The 23,031-nt window shown below is 33.4% G+C and overlaps 1 protein-coding gene across 6 annotated transcripts in view; it reads right to left on the reverse strand.

The window, feature by feature from the left end:
• Positions 1-23,031, reverse strand: part of EMC2 (ER membrane protein complex subunit 2) — a 392,876-nt gene that overhangs the window by 352,818 nt on the left and 17,027 nt on the right. For all 6 annotated transcript variants that reach the window (XR_014236531.1, XR_014236532.1, XR_014236533.1 and 3 more), the window contains 6 exons: positions 21,050-21,107; positions 11,469-11,554; positions 11,259-11,318; positions 5,437-5,518; positions 4,499-4,609; positions 2,368-2,472 (listed from right to left, as the gene is read on the reverse strand). Coding sequence is in view for 2 of the 6 variants with exons in the window: in XM_082364422.1 (XP_082220548.1) it covers positions 2,368-2,472; positions 4,499-4,609; positions 5,437-5,518; positions 11,259-11,318; positions 11,469-11,554; positions 21,050-21,107 (502 nt within the window). In the remaining 4 variants the exon portion in view is untranslated. The remainder of the gene's footprint in view (positions 1-2,367; positions 2,473-4,498; positions 4,610-5,436; positions 5,519-11,258; positions 11,319-11,468; positions 11,555-21,049; positions 21,108-23,031) is intronic.

Below are 23,031 nucleotides of genomic sequence, written 5' to 3' on the forward strand. Positions count from 1 at the left end.
AGAACTAACATTCTCTATTATATATAATAAAACTACACAAAAGTGACTAAATGGTGTGATCACAGGGCACTGAATTGTTTTAATCTCCCCAACCAGGAGTACAAAAACAAAGAAACAAATAGCACCAAAACCAAGACCAAAATAAGAGGAAACAAACCCAACAAAGACATCTTTCAAAAAAAACTATATTGCAGGCAATCCTTCAAAATCCTAGAAGGTTGTTATACCACCAGCAGTAGCAGGACCTACAAAAGCTCAACAGCTATGTGGTAGGCACTACAGGATGTAAAAGAGGGCAACCTACTACTCTCTAGGCCACAAAAGTAAAAAAAAAGTATGAACTGATGCATCTGCAAATGGCTTGCAAAACTAGGACAGTCTCATAGGCTCCAAATCAAAGTATAAAAAACTGTATGCAAACGTGACATTAAACAAATCTAATAGTCTAAGACCTCAAAATCTCTGAATTATCCAGCAAACACCCTCTTCCAAAAGGAAAAAAACCTCACACTGAAAGAAAACTACAGAAACTGAAACCAAATTTAACAGGGCAGAAACACTGGGGTTAAGAGGGAGAGATGGTTCAGATAAGGGGAGAAGGGGAGGGTGGGAGGTAGTGATGCCCAGAGGCAGAAAATCCCAGAAGAAAAAACAACAACAACAAAATGTAACATTTAAAACTAAGAACACCACCTCAAAATTCAAGATCTGTAGATCCATAGGGGTAGAACACGGAGAGGCCTGCAGCCAGAAAAATCATTCTGAACCTGACCTAGTTCTAAGAAAGACTGGATATATAGAGAGGTCATATTTGAGTTCTCTGTAACAAAGAAGAGGAAACATATAAAGGTCAAGCTGGGAAAGTTATGCTGTTCGATCTCTGACTCCCCTAAGATGGTAAAAACCACCTCCTAACAGCCCAGAAAAACTATCTTATTTAAATGCAGAGAACAGAAAAAAAAGAATTAATTCCATAAAAAAATTATTACCAGAAAAAAAAGAAGAGAATAAAATACAGAAAATGACAGAAGGATTTGAAAAAAAAAATGAATGATAAAAGGAAGTGCGAAAGGAGAGCCAATAAACTTATAGTTGGAGACCTGAAAAAGAAAACTTAAGGAATCAAGCACAAAAAATTCAAAATCATAATTCTAAAAGCAACTTTTCTCAACTTAAAAGAGGACTGAATCCAAATATTAAAAAGGTCTACAGTGTATTTGGGAAGACTGACCCAAGAATATCAACAAAACATTATCATAGTGAAACTATTGGATTTTAAAGATAAAGAAAAAATTCCTTTGGGCAACCAGACAAAAAGTGCAAGTCACTTATTAGAGAAAGAAAATCAGGATGGCATGAAACTTGTTGACAGCAATATTTTATCCTAAAAAAGAAAAAAAACAAAAAAAGGAACAATATGTTTAATACTTAGGTAAATGTATTTAATAGCAAAGGATGTATAAAAAGTCAAATTGTCCTTCAAATATAAAGACTATAGACGGATAAGTTACAAACATGAAAGATGTAAGAAGATGAGTTTCTCCATGAGTCTTTTCTGAAGAATCTCCTAGGGATGAGCTTCAGTAAACTAAAAAATGAGGGGAGGGACTTCCCTGGTGGCGCAGTGGTTGAGAATCTGCCTGCCAATGCAGGGGACACGGGTTCGAGCCCTGGTCTGGGAAGATCCCACATGCCACGGAGCAACTAGGCCCGTGAGCCACAACTACTGAGCCTGCGCGTCTGGAGCCTGTGCTCCGCAACAAGAGAGGTCGTGATAGTGAGAGGCCCGCGCACCGCGATGAGGAGTGGCCCCCGCTTGCCACAACTAGAGAAAGCCCTCGCACAGAAACGAAGACCCAACACAGCCAAAAATAAATAAATAAATAAATAAAAACTTTAAAAAAAAAAAAAAATGAGGGGAGATGTTTCAGATAAGGTCTGACTGTAAACAGAGTACATAAACTTTGTTATATAGTCTTGTTAGTTTACTTTTAGGATTTTCTTCCTCTTTTTTTTATTATTTGAGATATCTCTGATTAATAATACACTCACATACCCAATCTGCCTCTGAAATGCATCATGAAATTTATCCTTTCTGGATTTTTACAGTTACTTTTTTTTATTTGCCAAATGTAGAACTACTGAGATGATAAGGCTCATTATGGGATAATAGTAACAGACTCCTTTTGAGGAAAAAAAAAAAAGCATCCTACAAGTTAATTCTACACAGTTAAAACATTTGATAAAGACCCAAAAGCACAAAAGTTCAATGATAGACACCTAGCTTTGTAGTTTGTAGAAACATAAACAACAACTAAGAAATACATTAACTGACCTATGTCATAATATAAAATTATCAATACTAACCTGATAAGCTCTGTTTATTTGACTAGCTGCCCAACTAGCATACTTCATGTTGTCCTTTTTTGTTTTTGCACTTGCTTTTGGATTAGAAGCAATATGACTTGCAGACTAAGAACAAAAAAGAAACATCAAAAACAATACTCCTTTGATGTAGCCAAGACAATCAAAAACATGTAAGGGTCATAATTGCAATGGGCTGATAATAAAGAGTTTTTAAAAACTGTACCAACACAATTTTTAAAATAAAATAAAGCTGAATGAAATTAGTGTTTACAAATGAAAATATATTTTAAAATGGAGAATAATCCAAGGTAGTAGGAAGAGAAAGGATATCTTAAATAACATCTAAAATTATTTTATTAGTTATCTACCACAGCCCTTGAAGGTAAAATTCCATCATCACTTAAATACTGTAGGATATTACTGGTGCTATTTCTTATTACTGAATTACTTCAACTTTTCTATGTCAGAATTATAGAATTACTGAATATTAATATAAGGAACCTCAAAAATAATTTAGTCTAACTTCCTACATTAACAGGTGAAAAAAAAATTAAGTCCAATAGGAGTGAATTGACTTAACCAAAGTAAGTTAACGAAGTCTTAGAAGTAGAAAGAGATCATCACTTCCAACCTATTTCTCTTTTCACTACACCGAGAGTTTCCAAACTATGTTCCATAGAACCAATTAGAGCCATCATCTCCTTTTTAAAGATGTGTTTAAACAAGGGATTGTTAAACTGGGATCCATGCAAGAATCTGTAGACCCTCAAAATCATATTCTTATTTTTAATTGTATGTATTTCTGAGGAGAGAAAGATACAAATTTTATCTTATGCTTAAATATATCTTATTCTTAAGAATCTCTGTCCATGTGGTTTCTTTTATGCCTAACCTGTGTTATATGCTTTTTCCTTCTGTTTCCTCCTCTGCCACTAAGGAATTTATATGCCAAAATCTGATTGCAGTAGTTAAGAGAATGACTCTGGAGTCAACTGCCTGAGCTGGAATCCTAGCTCAATCATTTAGTAGCTCTGTGTCCACCCTTGGGCAAATTAATCAGAACCCTCTGTGTCTTAGTTTCATTTTCTGTGAAATGGTAGCAGTAATAGTACCTTCTCAAATAGCTGATGTAAAGATGTAATGATTTAAAATAAAAAAGAGAGGTCATAACAACACCTGACACATAAAGTGCTATGTATTTTTACTATTATTAATAATTTATTTTTTAAAATAGTATTTATTTGGTAAAAGAGACACTGCTACCATACTGTACCTACAAGCTGCTACAATTGGCACTGGTAGAATCCAGAAAAAATTTTTTGAAATCCCTTTAATCTGTTTTCTAATTATATTTTGCCATTTCTTTGCTGAAAATTATTTCATTTACGTTTCTTCCTGCCTCCATTTCTGCAATCAATTCTTTTCACTGAGCTCCAACAAAATAGTCATCCAAAAGTCCATGAAAAGACTAGGATAAAATAAAATTTCAAAGAACTGGTGTATTAAAGAAGTTTATTTTTCTAGTCATTCTGACTGTAGAAAGGAGCTCATTTTATATAAATTTGAAGTTCATTAAATTCTTCCTCTATTTCCCATAGCTCTTGTTAACTGACTTTTTCTAAGCTCATCATCTAGCATACATAAACAAAAGAAATATTTACTTACATGCGTACCACAAACTGTTTTTCTATACCATAAAAAAGTTTTAATTTGGCATTAGAGATTTTATTTCTAATATGTCTTTTATAAACATAGTTTAAAAATATCTCATACAATTATAATTTAAGGTAAGAAATAAAATGTTGGGCATGAACCCAAGAATAACAAAACAATTAAGAAATACATAATATAGCTTTGTATCTGTTACTATTTAATTTCATAAAGGCAGATTTAAATTCTGATAAAGTAAAAGATAATTGACAATGAAATGTCAAATAGCTGGGATATATTAACATTCAAAAATATAACCGCCTTACAACCTATTGCTCATAATTAACTAGAGGAAAAAAATCATATGCTTATCAATGAAATACAAAAAAAAAAAAAAAAAGAGGGAAGTGATTAACTGGGACGGTTAATGGACTTTAAATGACATTTCATAAAATAACATTAAACATGCACCTCAACTCACCATGTAAAGTCCAAACAAAGCTCTCATATTTCTGTTGTTCAGTTTCAATGCCTGCGCAAAATACTTTCTTGAAAGTTCAAGATTTTCAAGTCCACCTTGGGTATATTTAACCTGTTAAAAATTACGGAGTGCTGAAACCTGTTTATTTTACTACTTTGAAATACAGCATGTTTCATCATACCACAGGCATTAGTAATTGAAACAGATATTCTGTAAACAAAGGCAAGATGTTAAAAGAATTCATCTTAAAGCTGTTAAAGCTAATCTAAACTTTAAAGCATAACATACCCTCCAGAATCATTATATTCTATGAACATTAAGATCACTGAGTTTTTAAAATAAAAAAATGCTGCCAATATAAGAAAGCCAGTATAATTTCTATTTCAACTGCCTTCCAAATGCTTCACAACTTTATTTTCTATTACTAGCATTATAAATCTAGACTTCATACTGAATTGTCCTTTCCTAGTTGCACTGACATTCCTTAATAATGAAGTCCTTTTAACCTTATAGGATTCAATTGTATTGCTATTCTTAACAGTTAATCATATAAGAAAAAAACTTCCTACTTTCCAAAATACTGACCTTAATATGAATTTCCTAGAATATGGATGTAAAAATTTTAATCACTGTAAATGCCTTAAAGGCCATTAAATGGTGATAACTGTGACATAATTCATAATTAGGAAAGAATACAGTACGCAATTAAAAAAATATAAATAACGTCACTATTTTAAATAAGTGCCTTTAATTGAAAAGTCAGTATTTCCATTATAGTATTAAAAATTTAAAAATTTTACTCCCACAAATCAATTTTCATCACATCTTACATATTTATATACTTGCCTAACATTAAGGACATATTCTTAGTTCCATAATAATACCCAAAACCAACAAAAATAAAATCACATACAATTGTTGTTTTTGAAAACACTTACTTCAGCATATTGCTGACAGTATAAGTGGTTGTGTGGATTAGTCATCATAAGCTCCTCTAAACAAAAGGCTGCTTTAGCATAGCTGAAAAACATCAAGGAGTTAATTTTAAAAGTCATAAATTTTATGTCAGTTACACCTTAAAATAACTTAAAAACAATTTTAGTGATATTACACATTTTATTCCCAAAATACTTTAAATACCTTTATTAATAAAGTACTTATCTTGAATTCATAAATACGAATATCATATTCTTTAATGAAATGAATAAACAGAAGCTTAAATCCTAAAGCAGCCTGTGAACTATCAAGATATTACATTTTTCTTTTTTTCTTATTTATGTATGTATGTATGTATGTATGTATGTATGTATGGCTGCGCTGGGTCTTCATTGAAGTGCGCGGGCTTTCTCTATTTGCACCAAGCAGGGGTTACGCGGTGCGTGGGCTTCTCATTGCGGTGGCTTCTCTTGTTGCGGAGCATGGGCTCTAGGCAGTTGTGCCACGTGGCCTCAGCAGTTGTGGCTTACGGGCTCTAGAGCACAGGCTCAGTAGTTGTGGCGCACAGGCTTAGTTGCCCCATGGCATGTGGGATCTTCCCAGTCCAGGGCTCGAACCCGTGTCCCCTGCATTGGCAGGTGGATTCTTAACCACTGTCCCATCAGGGAAGTCCCAAGATATTAAATTTTTAAAACTGGGTCACTAGGATGACATCCAAACATAATTAACAACACAGGCTTCAAGATCTTGGATCAGGTTACATATAAAATAAGTTCTGCAAGTCAAGTGATCATTTAATAAAATATTCAAATAGCTAAAGTGTAATGAGAAAATAAACATTAAATATTCTCTGTTCACTAAAAATCCTTTACAGACATATCCCACATATTCTATTACAAAGACTTTTCATTATTTAAGGTTACTGTCAAATACAAAATTATGATGAAGTTACGAATTTCTAAACCCATGAAAAACAGATCAAGTTAGTGGTTTTGATATGCACTCTACTACTATTTAATCATGTGGTAGAGAAACAAAATCTTTACTGAAAACCTAAGGAGAAAACTGCTGCAAAGGGCTCTGGAAAAATAGTTTTATACCACATGACTATAATTCCCCTTAATGTATTTTATATGTTCAAGCCATGTGAATATCCTTCCTATTTACAGGAAATCGTAAAGAACACAGGTGTTGTAAGATTTAGTCCCAGTGAGGAGGTTATGACATTACAACAGAAAAAGGCTACCTACAGTTATTTTTGACATTTGTCACCAATATACAAAGGTATCTATTTTACACTAATGTCTGACATACTTAGTTTTCAAAATATATACATTGCAGTTTCAAACATGTGAAATACTGGCTAATAATAGCTAACTTTTATTAGGTGCTCATTATGTATCATGCACCTCTCTAGGTGTGTTACAAATATTAATTCATTTAATCCCACCAAAACCCTAGGAAGTAGGCAGACAGCCTACACTCTTAACCACCATGCATACTACCTATATACACTACACATCAGGATGAAAAATGGAGGTGGTGATGGTAGTGATGAATATGTCAACGGTAACATAAAAACAGGTACAGCAATCAAACCCAAAGGGCCAGAGGAACCAAAAACACCCTGCAGATTAGCCCAAAATCACAGCATTTTAAATATATGAAGGACCTTATATATAATTCTCATCAAAGATCATGCTGCTATTTAGCCCTTTTCATATTTATGCCCAAAACCTAGTATTGGTTCTTGACATATGATAGCTATATAATGAATGACTGAACAAATGACTGAATAAATGTCTAGAACAAAAGTATTGTGACTACCTATCTGATATTTATTCATCGTTGTGTAGAAGGGGAAGTCGTCTATACTTTAAACACTCAGCTTCATCAGAAAGATAGTTCCCTTCTAAATGTGTTCCTTTACGGTAACGCCAAAAATTCATATTAATGCTAAGAATAAGTGTTCTTAGAGATTTAAACGGGTTGAGCAAAATAGTGACTCTGATTCTTATATAGCATAATGTAAGATAAAATGGGCAGAGAGGAGTTTCTAATGAAAAATGAATGCCAAGATATTTTTCTCAAAAATTATTGAGTATCGGGCTTCCTTGGTGGTGCAGTGGTTGAGAGTCTGCCTGCTAATGCAGGGGACACGGGTTCGAGCCCTGGTCTAGGAGGATCCCACATGCCACGGAGCAGCTGGGCCCGTGAGCTACAATTGCTGAGCCTGTGCGTCTGGAGCCTGTGCTCTGCAACGAGAGGCCGCGACAGTGAGAGGCCCGCGCACAGCGATGAAGAGTGGCCCCCGCTTGCCACAACTGGAGAGGGCCCTCGCACAGAAGCGAAGATCCAACACAACCATAAATAAATAAATAAATAAATTTAAAGATTAAACAGACCAAAAAAAAAAAAAAAAATTATTGAGTATCACATACAAGGAAGGGATACCTTCCCCCAATTTTACAAAATATAAAATCAAATTAATTTTGTGGATAAAGTATAGAATCAAATAAACTTAGAGCTGGAAGGAGCGAGAAATGGTCTAATCCAGTTTTTCTCAGCCCGGGGTACACAAGAGTATTAAGCCATACAAAAGTGATTTGAGTGATGATTATTTTCTCAGTTCTCCCAAGATGGTACATAGCCAATACCACTGCAGATATATAAAGAAATTAATTCATTATATACAACTCATGAGACTAAGATTTAGAGAAGTAAAAATAATTGGAATCCATTTAAAATAGAATAACCACTATTATTACTACATTAGAGTCAGTAACTAGTTTTTGAAGTTCTTCTCTTCCTCACAAAAGCATATGTATAGGTTACAGTGTTTGTTCCTTGATTGCTTTATCAACATAATGATTTTTCCTTACAGGATTCTGATAATTCCCTTTGTTATAGAATTTTATATAGTAAGGCTGTACCTACAATAATCACAATCATAATCAATCTTTACTAACTGCTCCTTGCTGATATAACATCTAGTTTTAACTACAAGTAAAAAATTCAGAATCTTTGTTTAAAATACATATTTTTGTTTATAATATGTACTGTTGGGGTTAAGGTATAAATCATGACTAATTTTTTATACTTAGAGCAAGTGTCTCAATGTGATCAACTGATGTGACATATACCACTAGAATAACTGTATCTAGAATTTATAAATCAGAAGCAAATTTAAATAAAAATAACTTAAAGACATAAAAAAAGTATGTGGCAGAATTCTATATCCCCTTTTCTCTCTATAAAATCACTGAATAGACTTATATGAACAGTCTACTGTGGAAATTTATTTGGAGTAAAAAAGTCTACATCTAGATTAGCAATGCTGCCTGTGACTTACTATAACTATTAATATGAAGAAAAGAATGTCAAAATATTAAATATATCAAGCAATTCCTAAATTGGTACATTTTGGCCACTGGGTCCACAAAACTGTGGTAAACTGACATTCCACAGTAACTTACTACTTGTACCAACAATACCCTACTGAAGACAATGACTTGCTCAAACAAGTTAAACGAATTAAGTGAACATTCTGATTTTCACACAGTTTCAAAAAATCTGAAGACATTTATTTCCATTCACCGTAAATCTGAATATTCCTTCTGTGTTCAATTAGAAAAAATAAACGGACATTGTGTAAGTAACTAGCTTCGAGACCAAAAAGAGTTTTGTAATGCAAGATAAAAGGGTAGGCAGAATGTAAGTATCATTTCCCATGAAAAGAAACTATTTTTCAGGTGCTTTTCTGTCTTTGTATCTCTTGATTTCTTGGGATTCTTCAGTTCATTTCTCTTAAATGTACATCCAACTCTATCTCAATAAACTCTTCAGAGACCCAAAACAAAGCAAAACTGAATGTGGCTATTACAAGGTGAGGTAAATAATAATAAATTTAATGATAGGTTAAAAATAAAGTATAACCTATTGGAGAGCTAAATATAGAAATATTACAAATACATGCAAAAAAGTAAAACTGATAAAGAAGTAGAAGAAAAACACAGAGGTGATATATTTATATAGTTCTTAGAGGATAGAAAACCTGAAAGTAATATAAATTGATATACTGACCATCTGAAAATATAAAGTTTCTATAAGTTAAAAAAATCAATATTAAAAAGACATAATAAACAAGGATATATTCTAGACAAGACAAAGGCTCATATCATTTATATAAAGAGCTCTTAAAAAAAGTGTAACCAATTTTCACTTATCACAATTTGCAAAGATTAGAAAGAACAGTAGCACCCAGTGTTAAGTGGACATTCTAATAATTGCTGATGTGAGAGTAAATTGACACTACCTTTCTAGTGCACATCTAGGAATGATTTATCAAAACCACTGAAAATGTGCATATCATTTAATCAAGTAATTCTATTTCTAAGAATTTAGCCCAAGGAAAAATTTAAATAAAAATAATCATTATATGTATGTGTAACTGAATCACTTTGCTGTATACCTGAAACTAACACAACACTGTAAATTAACTATACTTCAATAAAAACAAAAACAAAACCCAAAAAACAAACAAACAAAACAATACTGAGCCTCCAATCTATGAATTTGGTATTATTTAGGTGTTCTTTAATTTCTTTAATTAATATTTTATAGTTTCCAGCATACAAATAATTTACATTTAAAAAACTTTATAAATGTTGACTTTAAAACAATGAAAAATAGAAACATTACCATTTAACCAAATACACTACCACTCTTACATACATAAGAGAAAGCTAAGTATATTTACATATATGATCATACAAGCATCCAAACATGATTCAGGAAATAACTTCCTAACAAAAAACAGAGAATCTGATAGCCAGCATATATAATAGAGAAATGAAAAATGCTTCTCAGAATACAGTACACATTCATTAAGTTGACATTTTATTTTCGCCCCCACTTTTATTAGAATTACACAGATAATACATTAACTCTATTTCACATACATATATACCCCTGAGCAAAGGCAAGAGACAAGTATCTTCATTCGATACTATTTCCTATGTCAGCTATTTGTTCTATGAGAATGAGGTTAAGTATTCTAAGTATTCGTGCACAGTAAGAATATGTGCATGAGAATCTGATTCTGTTCTCTCAAAAGGAAGGAAAGAAACAATGTGATATACTTCAGACTCCTCACTAAGAAAAAAGGGGAAAAAAAGCCTGCCTCTAGATAGAGGTTAGCGTTAATGCTGTGATATTAGAAAACTTGCACTAAGACTGGGCTAATCCTCTCACACTGGGATTTCCTCCTGTCACTGCAATAAAAAAAAGCTAACAAAAACATTAAATATCCAATAAGCAAGTTCCTACAGCATTCAACATTCTTGATTATTCTTGGTTTTTTACCCAGGCAACAGAATGCTTCTACTTTGGAAGAGTTGATTCTCTTAGCACTAAGGCTAATAAATGCATACAATTGACAGAATTTTTAAACAGCAGGGAGTATAATACTCTTTGTATGTAAGAACAATTTAAATTCTAAAAATTCACAATTTTGATTCACTAAAAATAACCTTAGCTCAGCACATACATGCCTTTCTAACTCCAAAGAATGCCATCTGTATTTGAAAGAAAACTCATTTCCCAAACAAAAATAATTTAGCAAAACACAAATGACCTACTTAAAGCAATTCACATATTATAACCACAAACTGTTGATTTGTTTTCCTTCATTTATTTATTTTGCTAATTTAAAATGACGTGATTCATACCTCTCACCAACCCTTTAGAAACTACTATGCCTTCTGAACTTATATAGTGATGAAAATTGCACTCCTTAACGAAATTTTATGTGTTAACGACTTACTCATGTTCATTGATATAAAGTTCTGCAAGTTCATGCCAGGCTTCTTGGTCTCCAACAAATCTGGTGCGAGGAAAGGGAAAAAAAGTAAGTGTGTAGATATTCTATAAATGAACAGCATGGAGGCAAAAAGGAAAATCAAATGCAAATTCCATTTTAATTAAAAAAGATTTATCAGAATAACAAAACACAATCCTCTTGTAAGACACTCACTGTTCCAGATACTCATTCAGTTCCCGAATGGCCTCCACATTTTTCCCCTGGGCTTTTCGAATGGCAATCTTACGCTTTCTTGCAGCCTGTGGGTTGACATTAATAAAGGATTAGACCCTCATGATTCCCTGGGTTTTTGTAAAGAGGTAATTTGACTGTGCAAATTATTATCTCAATGCCAGTGAAATTCCATTGTAGAACTACTGCTTAGTGGGAGTTTATAAACATACCCCATGACATCCCACTGGGGAGTTCAAACATTCCTCTAACAATCACATGTGCTTTACTTTTGATGTACACAATGTATGCATCATTTCATTCAAATAAATAACCATCCAGATTCTGATAATTACAAGCCAGCAGGGAATCCTAATCTTTATCCAGCCTAAAGTCCTTTACTCTGTCTCATTCATAAGATCTGTATCTTAAGAGACAGAGGGATAGCGGAGATTAGAAAATAATCTTACTGTGGCCACTTGAATGTCATTATACAAATATGGCTTTAAATAACTTTTTTCACAATTTCAAGAGAAAAATCTACCTAAGAGTCTTTCAAAAGAATAATATAGGTCCTGAAAGAAATATTTTATAATAGACAAAACATTTAAAACCTGCAACTTAAAGCTTTTTAAATATAAATATAAAAGTCAATGCCATTTATTTATACATTCATCAAATATGTAACAAACATCTGTTGTTTGCCAGGTACTGTGCTGGACAATGAAAATATAAGGATAAAAAAAAGGAACAGATAATTCCTTGCAGGAGCTCAGTCTGATAAGAGAAAGAGACGTCAAATAAAAAGACAATAATAGAGATATCTAAGATGTTGTGGCAACACGGAGGTGATCCTAACAAGGCTGTGGCAGATGGGAGGAAGTGGAAGGACAGGAAGCAAAGAGCGTCCCAGATGTGATACCTGTGCTGAAAGAGAACGTGCAAGTAGACATTAAGAAAGCAGAAAAGAAAGCTGTGTGGAGGGACGATACTGCATAGCAGGAGAACAAAGGAGCAAAGGCATAGGAGACAGCAGCATTGTGTATAATCAAGACTATATGTTTGGGGCTGAAGTGACCGGAGAGCTCTGTGTGAATTATTAAATTTACATCCCCTCCATCTCTGTTTAATTAAATGCAGAAGACTAAACAATAAAACACACTATAATCAGGGCTAGGTTAGGCTTATTAATTATGAACATGATTGTCATTGTTTTAAGTAAAACACACTCCACAAGATACAGACAAGGGAAGTACTGTAAAATGAATGGGGCCTCTTTAGACCAAAGGAGCTATCTGTCCTGGGGTGGAAAAGGTGGGTTTTGCTCTGAAAAACTGAAAGTCAAAAAATCAGAGCGAATCAAGAGACTCCCAATAAATATGACCAAAAGCAATATTTATAAAAATAGTGATAACAGTATTTCGGTAATGAAAGAATGACACATCTGTTAAAAATGTATACCCCTGATTACATGGCTCATGCTGAATGCCGACCAGAACACCTGCCACACAGCAGGAACTCAAATATTTTTGGAATAACTTCACTATGCACAACAATGAAAGCGCCAAAATAAATGTAAAGTTTAAATCTCAAGAATTCAGAAGGAAAGTAAAAGTAAAGCTCTAAAAGTAACTCAATCCTAAAGCCTTTAGGAAGAATATTAGACTTCAAATGTACGCCTTATTCCAAGTCCTTCTGAAAATAGGTGAGGATTAAATTAACATAATTAAGAAACTAATTTCTTTGGGGCATATATTATCTAATTTCACCAGTCCAACAGAATTTGAAACATTTTTGTTTATTCATTTCATTTTTGATGACACTACTTCTTCCACAGGCAGTATGTTAGAGCGGAGAGTCTAGGTTTTGAAATAAAAAAGGCAAGGAACTGAATCCCAACTCTTGTCACTTATGAGCTTTCTAACCAAGAGCAAATCATCTGACCTGCCCAAACTTCAGTAATACCACCAATCTCCAAGTAGCAAAGTGAAGTATCTAACACAGTACATAGCATATAACAGTATTGAATAAATGTTATCTTCCTTCTTTTTTACCTTTGGTCTATGCTTAATATATATGCGTTAAACCTTGCCAAAAGCTCTACCTATGAGATCTTTAAAGAACTGGCACAGGCTTGCTTAGTTTAATATTGATATATTGCCCCAATCCTTACAGGATTTGTATCAGCTGAAATGAGATATTGCAGTGAAACTTGTTGAAAATACTGCATTCAAATGCCACAAATAAGAGACAAAAAGTCAAAGTACAAACATGAATAGCAACTAATACCTCTACAGTCATAGTAAGAATGTGGTACGAACACTGTAATGGATACCATTATTCACAAAATGAGTTTCGTTTTTTAAAAAACACCTGTCTAATATTAACTCATTTTCTCATTGATTTGACAAGAGAATCATGTCTCTACTGTTGAGCAAACACCAAAATTTTTAGGTCAGCAGCATTTTGCAGAATACAGTTTATAAAGCACTGCTAGTGTTTCAAAGATAATCTTTAAAAATGCCTTTTTAAAAAACAATCCTTTTGTAAATAATGAAAAACAGAGGTTTAAACAACGTAAATGCATCAAAAGAGGTAGGATGAGAAGCAGGATCTCAAATTTCTGATTCCCATTCTAGATTCATTGATAAGAGTTCCTGAAACTGAAATATTACAAATTAATTTGTTACTATTATTTTGAATTATGTATATTTGTAGTAGGTGGAATGCCATAATTTTATAATAATGTAAAACAGAAATTCAGTATTAACTTTGTAATAGCCTATTTTAAAAACTAAGAGTTTTCCACCTAACAAACACTTCAGTGAAGTATAAGCAAAGATTTTAAACATAAGGTTTTACTAATCAATTTGTGAAACATGCCCCAAAATCTCTACTATAATAAGCAATACTTTGCTTAACCATGTAAGACCTAAGATAATAGTAACTTATCTCCTAATATTATAAGGTTTAAAACACACTTTTAAGAGGTAACTATTCAACTATGCAAAGCCAGTCTTCTTAATGAAACTACACATGACAGCTTAAAGAAAAACCTATATGGCAATCACTATCATACAGGCAACAATGTATCATTAAGTCACATACAACAGCCCTCTACAGAAAAATACTACCACATTCTGGCACAAAAACCATGATCATTTTAAATGAGCATTAAGCAGGGATTTCATTTCCGGCCAAGATGTAGTAACAGGGAGCGGTTTTACCCTCTTGCCTGAGACCATGAAAGAACTGTACTATATATATAAAACAACCACTTTTAAGGCACAGGACAACAAGCAAAAAAGGAGAGTTGATCCCTGACAGGCAGAAACAAATGAGGTGGGCCCTATTTTTATTGCCCTGACTCACTGCTTTGAGAGAGTTTCAAGGGTGCTGTGCAAGAAAAGAAAACCAGGTTGAGCTGTGAGTTCATACGGAGCTCAGAGTCCAAGAAGATCAAAGAGGCTACAGTTCATGGGACAGAGTACAGGAGAAGAGAGAAAAATACAGAATAAAGACTCTAAAGAGATTCCCCTTGAATCTCAAGGGTTTCCCTCGAGTACTCAGGTTCGTACTGATCAGTGCATGTGTATGTGGAAACTACCACAGCCAAGGAAAGATCTACCAGAAACGTTTAGGGGAAAATGTGCCCAGAGCTCACACAGGGCTGGGAATAGTGTCCCTTCCTACCAGCCAGACTGGAAAACGCCATGATTCCTGGGGCAGTGGACAGACTACCCAGAAGGACATAATGGGGAATTAATTAGTCCCAGTATAAACACTGTTCTGGTCCTGTCTAACAAAGACCCAGAAGGATGAAACTGTTTGCAAGTAACTTAATTATATCCCACAAGAAAGCTCCAAGAATATATATAAGAATACAAAAATCAAAAGGGGCAAAGAGAACTTTAGAGCATGATGGTTTTGTTCATTATCTTGAGTGTGGTGATGGTTTCACAAGTGTATACAAATGTCAAAACTTATCAAATTATACACCTTAAATATGTGCAGTCTATTCTACATCAATTATATGCCAAAACAGTTTTAAAAATAGCACTAGACATTAAGTAGAGTCTTGACTATCAATTTCCATTTATATTTCTTTCTTATACTTTTTATCTTATAAAATATGCCAATGTTCTGAATTTTTCTAAATTTCTTGTTTAGATCAACCTTTGTAAAAGTCAGTTTAAGTCAAAAATGAAAACTGTTCCACATTTTACAAGCGATTTTAATAATGGAGTCAGAATTTCTATGATAAAATATGAAACTTCAAAACGTTCTTATGACCATAAATTTGGTACATGCCTCTGTATATGTACAAGGAGCTAGCTAGCAATTTTTCCTGAAAGACATATCACATCTTAAAAAAAAATGAGGCCACGTAGGGAGAGAACCTAGAAAATGATTAAAGGATTAAGGTCTACCAGCAAAATACAACCTAGAACACCCCCTACCCCAGATGTTGGGACACAGAAACAGACCACTGGCCAACAAAGGGAAAGCAGAGTTCCAGGTTCTTCTGCCTCTGAGGCTTATGCCATGACCCTGGGAAATATGGCATTCTAAAAGCATTTTCAGGGGCTTCCCTGGTGGCGCAGTGGTTGGGAATCCGCCTGCCAATGTGGGGGACACGGGTTCGAGCACGGGAAGATCCCATGTGCCGCAGAGCAACTGGGCCCACGCATCACAGCTACTGACCCTGTGCTCTGCAGCCCACGGGGCACAACTACTGAGCCCGCATGCCACGGCTGCTGAAGCCTGCACGCCTAAAGCCTGTGCTCTGCACACAACGAGAAGCCACTGCAATGAGAGGTCCGCGCACCGCAACGAAGAGTGGCCCCCACTTGCCGCAACTGGAGAAAGCCCGTGCACAGCAACGAAGACCCAACACAGCCAAAAATAAATAAATAAAATAAATTTATTAAAAAAAAATAAAAATAAACCATCTTCACTCTTGGCACAGAGGCAATTACATCTAATTCCAAAATAAGACTTCAAATATCTGATATATCATAACAGGCAGTTCACAATTGGAGGCAAAATCTGATCTTTCTGAAATATGAAATTTAACTAAAAAGACAAGAATTATTATACTTTCTTTCTGAAAGGCATTCATTCATTCAACAAGTATTTACTGAAGGCATATATGCTAGGCATTGTTGCATGCAATGGACATAATTTTTCCCTCAAAGAGCTTTCAAAGGATGAAAAGCCTACTTTTACTTTAAAAGCACGCAAACAAAAAACTGACCGGTGTTGGGGTAATCTAAGGGATAAAAAGCTCACATTGAGCCTAATTCAATACTTGATTTTGATGAGCTGGTGACGAAGATTTTCATACTTCAGAGTTATCCTTCTAAAATAACGTTCATATCTAAGTTTTCATCATTTGTGTACTTTTATTGCAAAATATACTTTCATCCAACCCCATCCTCTTTAATTCTACTTATCCTAGGTTTAGATCCCCATAATCTCTAGCCTAAGACAGAATGAGCCTCCAAATTACTATTTCATCTCTTTTCACCTCTTTCAAACCACCTCCCGTATTACTGACAAAGTTATCTCTAAAAAAAAATCTGGTGGAATTTTACTAATCAAAATTTGACTTCATTCTCCATTTTCTAAGAATAAAAATTAAAATTCTGTTACACCCAATATCTTGTAATAACCTATAATGGAATCTAATCTGCAAAAAGACCCAAATCACTATGCTGTATACCTGAAACTAACAGAATATTGTAAATCAACTATACTTCAATTAAAAAGAAAACAAAAAAGAAACAAAACTGTTTTGATAATGCAGAAAAAAAATTAAAATTCTGAAGTGTAACATACCAGGTTGTTCACAAATGTAGATCTTGTTGTTGTATCGCTAGTCACTCTGAACAACGAACCAACTAAAAGGTATAAAATATTGTTCCTTAGAGCCCTAGTTTTCCTCAGCAGTAAATCAGTGGGGAAGAAGGGGGAGGTTAAAACTACACAGAGCACCAGAGCCATGCCCTCTCTTCAACAAGAATAGAAATGAAATTTCATGTGAAAATCGTGTTAAAGGAGGCAGTTCAAAAAGAGAAATATACCTGGCCCTTTAAGCATATTAGAAGATATTAAACATCACTCATAATGCAAATTAAAACAAGGTAACATTTTTAACTAATTAGACTGGCAAAGGTTAAACACAAAAAAAGCTGATAATATACCACGTAGGAGGATACAGGGCAAGAAGCACTCTCATATACCAAATTAATGAGTATAGACAGCTAAAAAGCTTCTGTGGAGGGAAATTTGGTAACAACTATCAAATTTTAAAATACATGGACCTCCTGACTCAGAGACGTCACTCCTAGGAATCTATCCTACAAATGACATGTACTGCAACACTGCTTCTGGGAGGAATATATCACATACCAAGGGGACTTAATTAAAGAAAGTTTTCCATCAAGACAGGGATTATACATCCATGCATTACAATGCTATGCAGCTACCTAAAGGATGAGGTAAAGGATGTGCTGACAGCGCATGAACTTTAAAAGATACTGCTAGGTAGAGTATGCCACTATTTGCATTTCCAACCATTCTCCCTGTCAAAAGGGACACACATGCACACACACTTATTTGTGTGTGCATGAGAAAAAATTTCTGGAAGCGTTCTTAAGAAATTGTTAACAACATTTGCCTAAGTGAAGGAGGACTTGAGATCAGGGGTGGGAGGACTTATTTTTCAACATACACTCTGTACTGCTTGTAATTTTTTAACATGGGTACATGTTACTTTTTTCAAAAGAATATTTTACAGCTTTTAAAAAATAGATGAGATGTCCCATTTTAGCAACCTCCCAAAATTTGAAAACTTCCATTTTAATCACTTTATTCTTTTTTCCCTAGGTAGGCCTTGTACTTTAATAATGCTAAGGCTTACTCATGCCATTCATGGGATACAATGTCTTTCCCCAGCCTACCATCTTTGTCTCATGTAAGCCATACTCATCCTCCAAGGCCTACAAGGCTTAAAAGTAATGCAGCAAATCACCAAAGAGTCAGGATTCAATAAGTCTATTTCAAAGCCCATAATGTGTTCATTATATCATGCTATCTCTCTAAAAACAAAGTCAAGGACGGTGTCTAATTCATCCTGCTAGTCTCAACAACAAGCATGTTGCAAGCACTCAACAAACATTTTTTGAAAGAATAATGAATGCATGTGAGAGGGAAAGAGAGCTCCTTAAAGCTTTAATGAACAGCCTCATTTCTATACTGGCTATATAGGAACACAAAAGCAGATGAAAGAGTCACATGATCAGTTTTAGACAATGCAAAGCTCTACAGTATAAAAGCTTGAATTATAACTATGGTGTCTTCTACATAGTAACTTCACTGTTTAATATAAGAAAAGTCTTCCCCTACTAGACTTTATTAGTTCTAGGTCTTATATGCCTTTGTTTTTCTCCCTTAATGTCTACCACAGTGCTTTCTATGGATACAGTCACAGAAATAGTGTCTTTATTCTTAGTAACACCAACATTTTCATGGCTCTTGACAGGTACTCAATAAACATTTACAGAAGGACAGAAGGGACTGAGGGGAGACTAGATAAAAATAATATTTGATGAAAGAATAATACATCTAGCAAAGCTGAATTTAGTCACCTTGTTCTAAAATGTTCACCTAACAACTAAATGATTTAGTTATTACCCCCTCATACATAGTCTATGAGGGGAACCAAACCATAAAACATGGAAAGTACTACAAGGATAGAGTAATATTTAGTTACATATTACCTGAGACCCTGAAGTAGTGAAATAATTTATTTAAAATATGCCCAACTTAAACTGACACAGAAGTAAAATATGACTCCTAATTCAAAAAAATAAATTACAAACTATTAATCTTTTAAACTAGTATGAGAAAACTACATGAAAAACTTTTTTCAGAAATCTGATGTCGTATTTCATATTACACAGAAATATCGCTATGTAAAAAATGAATACCTCTGAAACTGTGGTAAAGTCTTAGAGCTGAAATAAGTACATGAGAAAATCTCCAGGAAAAGAAAAATGGGGCTTTTTATAAGGGATTGTTTTATTAAGACAGATGGCAAGCTATTAGTATAAATAAGATTTAAAGATTATTCAGAACTTCTCAATTTTAACTCTCTTTTTATTTGGGATATCTAAATTAACTGTTTTTTTTTAATAACAGGTAGGCTTGCAGCTCTGTCAAAACTTTTCCCTGAACTTTCTGTATTTTGAGAATCCTTACAAAATGATGAATCCTTACCATTCAAATATCTACAAAACAAAACAAAACACCTAGAAAGTTTCCAGAGAAAATTTCTCTGGGGTGAGACTGTATTAAAAGCAATAATCTAAACCATTTCACAATATATATATACACATATCAAATCACCAAGTTGTGTAACTTACACAATGTTAATTATATCTCAATAAAGCTGGGAAAAAATATTATTTAAGCAAAAAAAATACGTATTCCTATAGAGTAACAAAAGGGGCAAGGAGAGATCAGGGATTTATGACCAATAAATGCCTGGTATAAATGCTATCTAAAAATTGCACACTTCAATATTAATTTCCAAACTTAGTATAAATAATTTAAAATGAATCAAGTTACCAATGTTCAATCAGTATTTCTGCATCTTTTAATCCAGTCATATATTATATGACTTTTTAAAATGTATATTTTTAATAAACTACTTGCCAAATAAGAGAAAACCTTCACATAGTTGTATTATGTGTTAAAATAACAATTTCTGTTTCTATAAAAGGAAAAAACAAACTCAAACTGATTATTATTTAAAAACTCTAAAAATATTTACTTTACTTTAGCAGGCAAATGTGTGCATGGATAGAATAATATGAAACATTGAAACGCCTGATATGTTATCTAACGTCTCTAACTTTTCATTTAGTAAAAGGTAAGTCTGAGGGAAGCCATTATGCCAATATAGTAAACTAAAATGTTCTCAATATTAAAAAAAATTTTTTCACCACGGTGTTTTTAAAACAGATAAACAACATAAGTATATTTGAAACAAATCTTCTGCCCAATAAACTGAGATAAATATTTGTTCAAAATCAGAATAAATTAAAGATGTTATCTTAAGGAAAACATATACATATATATATCCCTAATTCAGGTATAAGGAAGAAAGCAAAACTGAAAAAAAAAGTCTTCATTAATCAATTCCATATACTAATTACTGAGGTGACGTCTTTCATTTTTCATGAAGACAACTAAAATATAACTACCCAAAGCAGAGAAGTTAGTATTCCATAAACTTCAAAGTATTACAAAAACAATAAGCTCTGCTAGGTGTTTTTTTTTGCAAGCGCATAAAATTCATTCTTTCTAAATTTCAACTAGCTTCTTTCTAATAAGAGATATTGTAAGTCAAATTTTACTGAAGAGTTTTAAACCTATTTTTTTTTAAATGGCCCATCACGAAATATTTAAAATAACAAAATAGAATATGGTTCCATGTGTTTTTTTCCATTATTTCCAAAATAAATTAATTTCATTTCTTAAAACGAATTGATCTTCAGCACAACCAGCTAACTTACAGTGTTAGTTGGATCTTCTTGTAAAATTCGATCATATAGCTGTATAGCATCATCATATCTATTTAAAAAGAAAAACAAATATCAAGAATCACTACCTTAAAATTTAGTGACAAATAGTAAATACAGAAAAAGATTAAACTGGCAGGACTTTATATGCATCTACAATTGCTACTAAGCCTCTTCTGATCTTCACATGATGGCAAGTTTGCTACAATGTCATTTTCCAAGCAAAAAAAAAAGAAAAAAACACGTATAAAGTATTTATAGAAAAACTTACTTCAAAAACATACTGATTCAATTTGGCCTAAATACAAAGGTAAAAACTAGCAGCTCAAAGAGACACCTTTGTGGTCCTAGTTATACACAGAATTACAGCTAATGAACCATGAAAAAGAGTTTAATTTTAACAAATATATTCACAAGGAAATGATCTAAGTATTAATTCTCCTTTAATAAATATTTATGACAGCTTTTCTTAGTTGAGCTGGTGAAGTTCAATTCATTAAGTACCTATTAAGTATGCACACATAATACACTTTGCTGAGTTACAGTCTCATATGGGAAATAGTTAACAAGTTTATCAAATGAAAAAATAATCAAATATGGCAGGATATAACTAAGAAGCCAAAATTAACATTATATGATAGTGAATCAAAGGGAGGGATACATCAGAAATCACATAAAGAACTTTACCTAACAATATACTCCTATATATGGTGATCTTATTTGGGATACAAGGAAATAGTTGAGTGATTCTGAAATTCCCTCCTAACCATATCCACAACCCTCAACTCCCTTCCAATCAATTTCTCCACTTCCGGATATAGATCTTTAGAGAAAGCAAAAAACGATGTTTAAACACTTTTACAGCAGTATTTATAAAACTAGGGACAGCAGATATACTCTTGTGATCTATTCTTAAGTTCCCTATGATAATTTTTTAATTTTAAGTTTTTCTCTTATAAGGTTATTCAACACATGAATATTCTATATCATCATGGTGACACATCTTTTAATCAAACACCAGCCCACAATTTTAGTGACCAAGCCTGTATCTGTGGTTGTGGTCATGCCAGTAGGTAAGAATATTTAACTACTGTAGCAGACTACTGAGAAAAATAAAAGCAGATTTAATTTGTAAGTATGTCCATACCATGCAAAGGCCAAATAACATCACTGCACACTAAGTTAATCAGAGTTAGCAATAGCTCAAAAAAAGAAAATTAGTTTGGACATCAAATACATGATTATGTAATAGGTGTGCTAGCCTCATAAGAACCTGCAACTGTATGGAGAAAGAGAAAATAATATCATTAAATAATTATAAAATAAAGTATATAAACAAGGGCAAAATTAATGCCATAGAGCACGGGTTCTCACAAGACATAGTACATGAGAATCGCTTGGGGATCTTTTCCCAATTATATAACTTCTAGGAAATATATTGGAAATGACAGAGGAAACTATTCATTCACTTCATTAATAGAATAATAATTTGAATTTTAGTACTTTCTAGTTTTTTTGGTATTTTATTAGAAACCATACATTGTTTTCACAGTTATATGAAAATATACATGTAAGGCACTAATACTGGTTTTATATTTGAACATATTTAAGTTATATTATAATAAAAAGTAATTTATGTAAAAACTGGGTGTGATGATTAATTTCATGTGTCAACCACAGGGTGCCGAGATCAAATATTATTTCTGGGTATGTCTCAGGGTGTTTCACATGAGATTAGCATTTGAATCCATGGACTCAGTAAAACAGATTACCTTCCCCAATATGGGTGGACACCATCCAATCCCTCAAGGGCCTGAATAGAACAAAGGCAGAAGGAAGAATTTACCTCTTTTTACTGCCTCACACTGCTGGAGCTGGGACATCTCATCTCACTTTCTCTTGCCTTCAGACTTCAAACTGAGATTTACACCATTGGCTCCCCTGGTCCTCAGGCCTTCAGACCTGGTCTCAGACTG

The sequence above is a fragment of the Balaenoptera borealis genome (assembly GCF_965194805.1).
Source record: "Balaenoptera borealis genome assembly, chromosome: 17".
NCBI lineage: Eukaryota > Metazoa > Chordata > Mammalia > Artiodactyla > Balaenopteridae > Balaenoptera > Balaenoptera borealis.